The sequence below is a fragment of the Trichechus manatus genome, unplaced genomic scaffold (assembly GCF_000243295.1).
Source record: "Trichechus manatus latirostris isolate Lorelei unplaced genomic scaffold, TriManLat1.0 scaffold00089, whole genome shotgun sequence".
Classification (NCBI taxonomy): domain Eukaryota; kingdom Metazoa; phylum Chordata; class Mammalia; order Sirenia; family Trichechidae; genus Trichechus; species Trichechus manatus.
In genome coordinates, this window is record NW_004444025.1 from 2,211,276 (window position 1) to 2,224,048 (window position 12,773).

At 35.4% G+C, this 12,773-nt stretch overlaps 1 protein-coding gene across 1 annotated transcript in view; it reads left to right on the forward strand.

Annotated features, from left to right (window-relative positions):
• The window catches only part of GLRB (glycine receptor beta), a 136,708-nt gene that overhangs the window by 97,714 nt on the left and 26,221 nt on the right, over positions 1–12,773 (forward strand). The window contains exons 4-7 of the mRNA XM_004382033.1: positions 1,330–1,559; positions 1,644–1,726; positions 3,259–3,399; positions 8,465–8,617. Of these exons, the coding sequence (XP_004382090.1) occupies positions 1,330–1,559; positions 1,644–1,726; positions 3,259–3,399; positions 8,465–8,617 (607 nt within the window). The remainder of the gene's footprint in view (positions 1–1,329; positions 1,560–1,643; positions 1,727–3,258; positions 3,400–8,464; positions 8,618–12,773) is intronic.

Genomic DNA, 12,773 nt, shown 5'->3' on the forward strand with positions numbered 1-12,773 from the left:
TTTTTTTTTTTTGATATGCTGTTGAATTCTGTTGGTTAGAATTTCATTGAGAATTTTTGCGTCTATATTTAAGAGGGATATATTGGTCTGTGATTTTCTTTTTTTGTGCTTTCTTTGCCTGGCTTTGGTATCAGGGTTATACTGGATTCATAGAATGAATTAGGGAGTATTCCTTCCTTTTTTATGCTCTGGAATAGTTTGAATAGAATTGGTGTCAACTCTTGTCTGAGCATTTGGTAGAAATTTCTAGTAAAGCCATCTGCCTGAGGCTGTTTTTGTTGAGAGGTTCTTTTTTTTTTTATGATACCTTCAATTTCTTCTTTTGTTATGGGTCTGTTCAGATAGTCTCCCTCTATCTGTGTTAGTATAGGTAGGTAGTGTCTTTCTAGAAATTTGTCCATTTCCTCTAGTTTTTTATATTTGTTGGAGTACAGTTTTTCATAATACTCTGTTATGATCCCTTTATCTCATTTGGTTCTGTTACAGTGTTATCCATTTCATTTATTTTGGTTATTCATATCTTCTCGTTTTTTTCATTTTTCAGTTTGGCGAGTGGTTGTCAAATTTATAAACTCTCAAAAAACCTACTTCTTGTCTTGTTGATTCTTTCTGTTGTTTTTCTGTTTTATTTATTTCTGCTCTGATGTTTATTATTTCCTTTCTTCTGGTAACTGTGGTCTTCTTTTGCTCTTCCTTTTGTATTTGTTCACGTTGTCGGGTTAAGTTATTGATTTTGGACCATTCTTCTGTTTGGATGTATGCATTTATTGCTATAAATTTTCCTCTGAGCACTGCTTTTGCTGTGTCCCAAAGGTTTTGGTGTGTAGTGTTTTCATTTTCTTTTGGTTCTAACTATTTTTTAATTTTTTCTATGGCCCAAGAGTTGTTAATTAATGTGTTATTTAGTTGCCATGTATTTAACTTTTTCCCTTGTTCTTCCTGTTACTAATTTCTAGTTTTAGCTTCTAAACTATTTTTAAATGATATTTTATTCTACTTGTTTGGGTAGAAGAATAATGGTGCCATTTAGGAATTCTCATGCTTTTACATGCAACCAACTGGAATAATTGGTGTTTCTATGAAGGTGAAGCAATTGTTAGTAAAGTTGTATTCTGATGTTTGAGCTAGCAAGTGGTATGGAAATGTCTGTAGATAGTTATTAGAGACAACGCCTTTTTTAATATGGTTGATGGAGCTCTTAGTGACTGAGCTGTGATGATCCTGCTTGATGTCAGAAGAGCAAAACTGTGTACTGCTAATCATTGAAACCTTTTTGTATTCTGGTGCTGAACACTTACTTAAAAATAATAAACACGTGTTTTTTTCTAGGACTATAGAGTTAACATCTTTCTGAGACAAAAATGGAATGATCCCAGGCTGAAGCTCCCTAGTGATTTTAGGGGCTCAGATGCACTGACAGTGGATCCCACAATGTACAAGTGTCTGTGGAAACCTGATTTATTTTTTGCAAATGAAAAAAGTGCCAATTTTCATGACGTAACCCAGGAAAATATCCTCCTCTTTATTTTTCGGGATGGAGATGTCCTTGTTAGCATGAGGTACACTTATGTTTTCCTTTTAAAATCTGTAGATCACAGAGAGGTATTTAAAATGATTTCTAACACCCCCGTTTCTACTTTCAGGTTATCTATTACTCTTTCCTGCCCTTTGGACTTGACCTTGTTTCCCATGGACACACAACGTTGCAAGATGCAACTAGAGAGCTGTATGTAAATGAGCTTATAAGTGACTGTGGAAATAAAAATGCTTAAAATTTCTAGGCAATACATTCTACCAGTATCTTAGACAACAATGGTAAAACTAGTGCATTTAATTACCAATAGTCATTAGAATAATTTTTTTAGGGAAATTATGGTTATTCTTTTACTATCTTGCTTTGTGTTAAAATAGACAAAGCAAGTACTAGTCTTTGATTTCAATTCAGTTGATGTAAGTGTACAGTTCTAACGTATTTGTAACTGCCATCCTCATTTGAATTAGTAATACAGGCAAGGTAAAGGAGAATATGATACCCTAAATGAAGTAATTTTTATGATGCTAAAAATCACAGTTTCCTAGTAGAAAATTTGAAAAATATCCTCTATATCCTACCAAGCAGTGATTTTCTTTGGATATTTACAAAAATTTTTTTTACAAAATTTCATTTTTTATGTTTTTATGATTACATATTTTTAGTTTATAAAAGATGTACTAGATTACTGATTTTAACTATTTATCTGTAAAACAGATATACAAATTAATTTGCTGTGATGCTTATCTTTTGAAAATAGAGTAGGAAACAACCTTTGAAAAATTAACACCAGTGTTATAAGGGATCTTTAGCCTGAATATCTATATATCATGATGTAAGTCTGCAAACACTAAGGAATAATATCTTGTAAAATGTCTTGCTAGATGGTATACTTTGTTACTTAGTGGTTATTTGTTGTTTTTCAAAACTTTGCTGAAATGGATCGTAAATTTTAACAGTAGTTATTGTTTTCTAACTGTAAAGTGAGAGGTTGCATAAATGTACGTGTACATGTTTGTGTGTGTATTGTATATATGTATACATGAGTGTTTGTAGATATGTACATAACATTCCAACATCTAATTCTATTACCAGATGCACTAAAGTATTGCTTTAAAAAATACACAGGAGAGTTGAACAGTAGACTCTTATATGCTGTAAAATCATATCAGATCATTGAATTGTAGCTATATTACCTAAGCAAAATGTGTGCTTCAGGATGCTGTAATGATGTGTATTTGAGGAATTGTTTTACTGCTCTTGTGTGGTAACGCAACTCCTGTGGAATAGTTATTTCTTCAGAATAGTCTTTAAAAATTGCTTCAAAAAATTTTAGATAGCATATTGCACTATTGTAAGTATATATGTTTGGAAAGCTAATCACTTGTTTGTGACTGTTTTAACGATAGTAATTTAGAATTTTGATAGAAAGAAATGGACTACTTCTGCATGTGATACCATAGCATTTTACCTATTTGAAATAAGCTGATTATTTTAACTTGCCCTTCTTTAAGACTATCATCTATAACTCCTGGTAATATTTTCATTAGTCACCATAGAATTTTACCTGTTAATATTTTCTCAGCAATGATTTCATATAAGGAGACCCTATTTTTTGTCATTTTGGCAAAGTTAATATTTGTATACTAAAATGTTAAGAAAGCATTTTAAAAATTACCTATTTTTTCAAACTAACATTTTTATTTATAAATTATTTTTATTTATAGTTGGTTACACAACTGATGATTTACGGTTCATCTGGCAGTCAGGGGATCCTGTTCAGTTAGAAAAAATTGCCTTGCCTCAATTTGATATTAAAAAGGAAGATATTGAATATGGCAACTGTACAAAATACTATAAAGGCACTGGTAAGTAATATTCTTTAAATTAAGCAAAGCTAAGTCCTATTTCAGATACTCATTTTTAATATTAATATATGCTAAGGGCAGAGTAAAAGAAAACTAATTAAAATAAGTTTGATATTTATAAGTAGTTGATATTTGCATTTATATATTTAAATCTTATAGAGTTAACATTCACTAACATTTTTTGAACTTCTCATCACTGGATAATTATGCTTTTTTTAATGTTATCCTGGTAGCAAGAGATTTTAATTTTTTTATTTTAGTAATGTGAGCTCTCCCAGGCATCTCCCAGGCCTTGTTAGATGTTGCCAAGAAAGTCTCCCTTTGGCAAGATTCAATTTGGGGTCAGACATTATAGATATGAGCAATGTAATCCATACATGTGTATCCAGAGGCTTTGGGGGAAGTTTTTAGATGGTGGTTGACCCATATGCTTAATTTCAAAAGCATTTATCTTTATGCTGTGCAGGAAACACTGAGTGTGAAGTAACTGATCATCAGTAAATATTCCTGTTACAAATCTTCTTGGCCTGTGTCAGAGAACAACCACTTCTGAAAAGCAGAACAAATTGATCTCATTCATTCAATTACATCAGACTTTTGCAGAAATGACAGCATAGTACTCGTTACTCAGTGCTATCATAATATGATTTGTATCAGCCTTTGACTCTTTACTAGTAGTGACAGGTTATCAAGCATCTTGAACATTAAATATAGTGTTATTTAATTTAGTAAAGTAAAGATTGAGTCCTGATCATTAATAATCAGTTCAACGTGTAAATTACTGCAATTCTGTATCATTGAAAGTAAATCATGACAAAGGTATTCAGGAATAGATACAGTTAAATTTAGGTTCAATGTAACATTTATGTTGACCTTGCAATGGTAAAAATGTAGTGTAATTGTATAGCATTTAGGAAGATGAGATTTCTGAACTGAAATGCTGCTATGGGGACATCATTAAGGGCTAAAATATAATTTAAAATATTCCTGTTGATATTAAAAATAAAAGATAGGCTGAATTTTTGGATATTTACAGTGACATAATAAAGGCAACACTAGGCAACTGGGGGATAAAATTAGTATAAGCATCTGTTGTGTTTGCCTTCAAATACATTAACAAATTATATATATATATCTATACACATTATATATATATATACACACACACACATTATAAGCTCTTCTTTCGTACAGCTTATAATTTATTAGGACAAGAGATAATAATCAAATACTCACAGGCTGGTAAAAGAATTCTCATCTTTTAAAAAATACAAACTGAGAGCTTTTAAAAATAAGACCGTCAGAGTTACTCAGTGAGGAAGTCGTGGCTACATACGTTGTTAGATATGGAGGTGATCTTATTTAATACCTAAAGTAACTGAGGCACAGGCTGACTGATGGGCTTATCGAATGTCACCAGGCAGGTTAGTGTTAGCCATGGGACCCGACTTAGGATTCTTCTCCCCGCATGCTCCTCACTCAAGAAGATTGACTACGGTTTTTAGGGATTTTTACAGCTCCCTTGGTAATGAAAAAAATAATCGTGAAACCAAGAACACTTCTTTTAGGATTGTTGTTTGGGAACACATATTCAGTAGATGACATTTTGAGAGCTCGCTATATGTTAGACATTCATTTAATAAGTGCTTTACAGGAATTGTGTCATTTGATCCTTATGGAAATCCTTTAAGTGCTTTCATTATCCCCATTTAATGAAGCAAAGAAACTAAGTAACTTAACCCAAGGCCGTACTGTTAACTAAGTTATGATACTGGAATAGTGAGTCTGAAACCAGAGATATGGCAGCACTGCCTGTGGACTCCTGTTAATGCTTTGAAAATAGTTAACCATATAAAGATTATATGCTTAACATTTAAAAATGAATCGCCTGTCAACTGATTTTAGAAATGTGTTAGAAACCCAACTGACGTTTTAGACTACATCTAGAGATGAAAGTAATTTTTGAAATTATTAAAACTTAGGAAAATAATTTATTTCATTTAGAGAAAAAAGTAATTTTATTTCTAATTTCACATAATAGCGTAAAATTATGTAGCACTGAAATTCCTGGAGGGTATTTATTTTTTTACTTTTAAGCCTGTGTTTTAGAAATGTCCAACTGGGGACACAGCAGTGACTAAAAGACAGGTCCCCGCCCTTTATAGAGCTATATTCTAGATTACTTGTGGTGAATAAGTAAACAAACAAAATGTATATAATTTATTTTAAGTCTAATAAAGAAATAAGAAGAAGTGTTGTGTTACAGAGTACTTAGGAGTTTACTCAAGAGTTATATAAAGTTTTCTTTCCCCCCAGTGGTATATTTTGGGTTATCATAAAAATCATTAATATCTCACTAGCTATAGACAATAACCAAAAAAAAAAAAAACTGTGAACATAATATTTATTGGGCATTTACTATGTTTCAGGTACTTTATTGGCATTTAGATGAATCATCATGTGAATATAAGTAAACGTTTTAATTTTTGGATAATACTTAGAAATCTAATTAGAAAATTTGGGCATTCAAAATATAGGGAATGCTTAACAATATAAAATAGTGGAGAAGGTATATAAAACCAGACAAACGAAACCCACTGCCATCGAGTTGATTCAGACACTCATAGTAACAAATGATGACCAACATTTTCTTTAATTCTATGGGAATAATGACTCACCTTAACTTTATTAAACATTATGCTTTTCTATGATGATGGAAATTGTAAAAGTGGAGAATGTATTTAAAAAAAAAAAAAACAAGTCTACAAAGATACTTAAATTGGGAACCTGAGTGAATAATAATGAAATAAAACCTCACAGGAAATAGAAAGTAAATTGAATTTACCCAATGAACATTTATATCAATTAGCTGCCCACCTGTCTCTCATAAATGTAACAGTACTAGGGAGACATCAAAAAAGATCAAGAAATGTTTCTCATAAAAGTTTATAGAGAAAATCACTATAATAGTCAAGCATGTATTTTACTGCTGAATGCATCGAGGTCTCCCAAAGCTCCCCTAGTGGGTACCCCCATAAAAGGGAAGTGTTTGAAAGCTGCCTTGGAACACAGGACTCACGTTGTTTAGGCTGTCGCTTACACGTCATGGGATGGATATAAATATTCAGTGTAACGTGAGCAACTTGATGGTAATTCTTATAATACTTGTCACAGCTGAGGCTACCTAGAAATACAGAACTTTTTTAGGAGCGCTTACATAGTGTTCTCCATGTCATATGCACTATGCTGATCTGATAATGTAAAATTAACTTGTGTAAGTGATCCTATTCATAAGCCAAGTATTTCAGAACCACTTTTAGGAAACACTGTGAACTTGTTCATTGCGGCGGTTGGAGTTTGAAAGACTGTATTTTGGAAATATTGCACATGACTGTTCGTTACAAACACACCTTCTTGTTTGTCCAGACAGGAAATTAAGATGATTGGCAGGGAGCAGAAAAAAAGACAAAAGTTTTTCATTTTTTTGTCCTTTACCTTTAAAAAACTTTTCAGTGATTTAAATGAATTATGTAGTTTTGATTAAACTAAAATAAAAATGACAAACTCCTTACGTTTCTTGTTTTTTATATAATATGGATGTATGTGGCATAATTTGAAATATACTTCAGTTCAAATCAGTTAATTTTTTTTTGTTACTTATTAGCCCTAATATTTTTCTAATCTATTAGAGGTAGCTATGATTATAATACACGTTGGAAAAGAGTGAACTTCTAATCTTATTTGATGAGAGGATGTGAATAACCATTCATTTATTCAGCGTTTACCGAGACATTGCTGTGTGCAAGTACTGCCTAGGTATCATTTATGAATAAATGTTAAGATTAGTCTAGTGTCAAAAGCATGTATGTATATTCTTCACAATAAGGAAGAATAAGTAAATACTACTTTTAACCTATAAGATAATAAGAAAGTAATATTGCCTTCTTCTCCATAATTATTTTTCTACTGGGCGTTGAACCATTCATTTATTTGTTTCAACATCTTTTAAATAATTATATACAGTTCAATCTGAACACAAGGGAAGATATTTTAACTTTCTGATATTTATGGATTATCTTATATTTTTAAAATGACATTCTTATCTAAATTAAACATTTTAGGCATTAAAATTTGTATTTAAATTGCTGATGAAAAGGACCTGCACCCTTCAACACCGATCTCAAACCTCTGGAAATGGCTCTTGCGTAACGAGTGCTATGAGAATATTTGTGTCACTCACTTCATATCTCAAGTCAGCAAAGGCTATCGTGAAGCTTTCCATAATTTGTGATTACTTTCAAAATGTGTTTATCTCCATGGGAACAAGTTGATGCCTTGGCAGCTCTCGAATTCTGTTCTAAAGCAATTTCTGCCTTGCCTTAGGTTGTGCAAATGGAAGTCCTTTCCCTCGTTGTTCCCCAATTAAAGTACATGAAAGGCCTGGAGCGGGGGAGGGAGGGAACTGAGGAATGTCAGATGTTGGCACTGTAAAATCTTTTATCTAAATAGAACGAACATACTTACCTTTTATCCTCGCTCATGTTTACTTCGGCACTTCTTAAAAATTTTAAGGTCTAAATATACTTATGAGATATTGTAGCCTGCCCTTCTTTATAGATAACAAGTGTGGTTGAAGAATTCAGCTGGCGATGCGCAGTCCCGTAGTGTTCCTTTTAGACTTGCTCCTGTTTGATTTACTGGCCTCTCTGTGAATCCTTAGATGGTTTTCCCGGAGAGTACCCACGGGTAATGAGAAGTCTAAGTCTGTTGCAAAATCCCTGAACAAAGACATAGGAACCCAGACACTGACATGGCGGAGCAGCATGTGGTAGCTATTTCTGGGTGTCACGATGAAGCTGTGAAAGGTCAGGGAAGCAGGCTTATATAAATTATGTATATTTAAGGGATAACCTTTTTTTTCCTCTCTCTTTTCTCTTTTTCTGGCGGAGTTTATTTCGTGAAATTGCCTCAAAGAGAAGTGACTTACAGTTTCCAGGTACATTATTGACTGTGAAAATGTCCGTGGGTTTGGACCTCATCCCATGCCTGTGTTTGGTTTTCAAAGGCTATTACACGTGTGTAGAAGTCATCTTCACCCTGCGGAGACAGGTTGGCTTTTACATGATGGGCGTCTATGCGCCGACCCTGCTGATTGTGGTCCTCTCTTGGCTTTCCTTCTGGATCAACCCCGACGCCAGCGCTGCCAGAGTGCCCCTAGGTAAAGACTTGGATGTCCCTCTCTCACCTCAGCAATGTTGTATCCTTGGCCCGTATGGGAGCCCTGGTGGTGCAGTGGTTAAGAACCCGGATGCTAACCCAAAGGTCGGCAGTTCGAATCCACCAGCCGCTCATTGGAAACCCTATGGGGCGGTTCTACTCTGTCCCCTAAAGTCAGTGCGAATCGGAATTGACTCCACGGCAACGGTTTTTTTTTTTTGGCTTGTATAATCAGTTATGGTGCAGGACCGGGCAGCGTTTCAGTTCTGCTGTGCGAGGGGTTGCCATGAGTCAGACAGAGCCCACTGGAAGTCAGCTAACATATGATTAATTACTTTGAAACAGCGAATTTTGAAATGGATGCTATCCTCTTCTGTTTTAGGCTTTCTTCAAAACTTGACACTAAACAAGATTTTCTCAATGTTTATCCACTCTATAATTAAGTAACATTTTTCTTCTTGTGTCCTCAGGGTATTTTAAATCTTTGCACCTAATTTATCCTACCTTTTCTGTCATGAAATAATTATTAGTAAGTGATTTTCACAGATAAAGTGTAAAATTTCCAGTAGTGCCAAAGTTAAAAACAAATAATGATTTTGATGAAGATTTTTCTAAATAATATTATATTACTACCCTATGTTCCTGAATAATTTATCTTTTAAAAAACTTACTTAGATAATTGTCTTAAACATCAGCTGTTGTGTGTTATATCATCAGGGGTGGAGAGAGTGCTGGTTGTCCTGCCCCTCTCCTGTTAATGCCCAAGCTCTCCAGTTGGGTTATTTTTAATGCTCTGTGGCATAGAAATACCATCAGACCTTTTTTTTTGAAAATTGTCTTTGTAAGAGTTAAATGGTCTTTGCTTGAGGATATAATAAAGAGACCTCTTATACGGATAAAGTGAATGGACTTCAAAATAAGAACACTGTGACAATAAATTTTGATAGGAATTTCAGATATTTTATTACTGTGTGTGTGTGTGTGTGTTTGAATGTGTGTGTTTTCTGAATATCACCTGGAACTCATATAGGTAAGGCTGTGATATATCTGACCTCTGCATGAGTGATTGGTTGCTGAATTTTATTTTTTTCTTCCATCAAAAAGGCTTTGTGCAAATCCCCCCGCCCCCAGACCTATTAGAGGGGTTTAATGAAACACAGCTTTTAAAGCATTGGGAACTAGGAAAGAAGTATGAAGAGAATTTTATCTGAATAAGAAATGGAGTAGTTTACACCTAATAACAATCACAAAGAACAAATCTCTGTCTGCGTGGAAAAGTCGGATTTCCACTTCTCACACCAAACTGTGTTGTTTAATCCAAATCAGTCCCTTGTCACTTCTGTCCCCTCTGTTCTGACACCAGCTGCACACACAGCGTCACTCCTTCCTCTGATGTTAACCTCCCCAGGAGGTCAGATCTCACAAGTTATGGGGCTCGGTCCTCCAGGCTGCCATAACTGCCCAAGACTTCAGACACCAGCTGCAAGCTTGGGAATTCCCACAACGCCCTCACTTCTGACCTTCTAGCTACAAATCTGGGGTCTTCTGACTACCCCCTCAGAATACCAGCCATGAGCTAGGGAGTCCCTTGCCCCTTCTCACTTCTGACCTGCCAGCCCCCTCTACTCCCTCAGGTTTCTCAACCTAGTAGAATGACTCACAGAACTCATGAGAAGCATTATACTTTGATTATATTATGATTACTGGTTTTATTATAAAGAATAAAAACCAGGATCAGCATAAACAAGAGATGCACAGGGCGAGGTCTGGGTGGGTTCCCAATAGGGAGCTTCTTTGTCCCAAAGAGAGTATGTCAACCTCCTGAGAACAGATCCCTTTCATCAACCAGGAAGCCCTTGTTACTTTTGTGTCCAGAGCCTTTACTGGGGCCTCATTGCATAGGTATACTTGATGGAATCATGGCTAGCCTCTCCACCACCACCCCCTCAAACTGGGCTTATATCAGGAGATGGGCTTTCTGGCCTGGCCACCTTCACCCAAGAGTCATCTCATTAGCATAAACTATCTGGTGTGGCCCATAGATAACAAAAACCAAAAAAGCAAACCCACTGCCATCAAGTCAGTTCCAACTCATAGTAACCACATTGAGTTTCTGAGGCTATAAATCTCTACAGAAGCAGACTGCTGCATCTTTCTTCTGTGGGACCCCTGGTGGTTTCGAACCACCAGCCTTTCGGTTAGCAGTTGATCACTTTAACCACTGCACCGCCAAGGCTCCTTCAGTTACTCAGCAAATTTCAAGAGTTTAGCGCTGTCTCTCAGGCACCAGGGAAAAGACCAAATTACTTTATGTAAAGTACTTCTTTACCCTGCGAAGCCTGATTAGAATGGCTTTAATAGAGAACAAGAGGGGAAGAACTATAGCCCTCTTACTGGAGATTTTTAGTTGTAAAAAGAAAAAGAGAATAGAGAAGTAGCTGGGATGAGAAGAGGGATTGATACTTTGTTTTTGCTTTTGTTTTTTTAAGGTGGCCAAAAATCACAGCATGATTATTTTTTTTGATGACAATTAACTAGCAGTGAAGAAAATAAGTCAGAAAAGGGGGAGAAGAATAGGGACAGTATCCTGGAGTCAGTAAGAGGGGATGAAATCCAGACAGTGGAGATTTCAGAGTGGAGATAACAGAGTGCTCCTTTGTTAGGAGCACAGTGGGTTTGTCCCATGGTCAGCGTGTGCCTTCTGTAAAGGCCAGATGGTAAATATTTGTTTGGTGGGCCATATGGTTTTTGTCACATCTACTCAATTCTGCTGTTATAGCACTAAAACAGTTACAGACAGTATGCAATGGAACAGGTATGGATGTGATCCAATAAAACTTTATAAAAACAGGTAGTGAACAAGACTGGCCTACAGGCCATAGTTTGTTGACCTCTAGGCTGTGGAATAGGGGCACAGACAGGGTAAATGGGTAGATATGGTGGTGTGGGCTTGTAATTTTTTTTTCCTCAATAAAATAGCAAGTAAGGTCATGCGTTTCAAGTGAGATAGGGTAGAGTTTTGTGGTTTGGAAGAGAGAAAAATTAGTGAATGGACAAAGGAAATGCACCATGATGGCATGGCAGAATTATGGACTTCTTGAAGTTAGTGGTTATAAATTTAAAGTGATACCAGTCGTCATGGTGGCATGTTTTTCTCTAGCCACACTCATTAAAAGAAAGCTAGAGAATAGAGGCATATTTATGTTTTTTTTTTGTTTATCCATGTTTTTGCATGTATTACTTAGTTCTGTATTGCTGAGTAGTGTTTCATAGTATGATACTCCACGGTTTGTTTCCATTGAACAATTAATGGACATTTGGATCATTTCCATATTTTAGGTATTATAAATAATGTTATGAATATTTGTGTACAAGTCTTATGCGGATATATGTTTTCATTTAAAAACAAAACCAAAAAACAGATGTTGAGTTGATTCTGACTCATGGCAACCCCATGTGTGCCAGAGTAGAACTGTGCTCCATAGGGTTTCAGTGGCTGGTTTTTCAGATGTAGATCTCCATGTCTTTCTTCTGAGGCACTCTGGGTGAACTTGAACCTCCAACCTTTTGGTTAGCAGCCAACTGTGTTAACCATGTGGATCACCCAGGGACTCCATGTTTCCAGTACTTTTTGGTAATACCTAGGAATGATATTTTTGGGTTGTATGGCAAAGTCTGTTTTATTTTTATAAAATACACCCATTTCTCACTTACCAACATGGTTAGGTTCCAAAGACTAGATCATTATGTGAAAATCGGCATTATGTGAAAATGGAGGATGATCATATCAGGTCACACAATAGAGGATGACTACATCATTACATAACCTCCAACTTACATCATTACATAATTGCCAAATTACATTATTACAAAACTGCCAAACCACTGAGAATCATGGCCCATCCAAGGATTGACACATAACCTTAACCATCACAGCCAGCGTTACTCTCGCCTCACACCTCAGCATTCGTTACTGCCAGACGTATGTTGTTAGTGTGCAAAATAGTTGGATAGTAGATTTTTCTTACTGTTGTCATAAATGTGAGACATTGGGTAATGATATAGTTGATAAATGAGGAGTGGGTATACTGCCTTAGTGCTTATCAAAATGTTGGTACCATTTGCATTCCTATCGCTTGTTTCACATCCTCATCAAC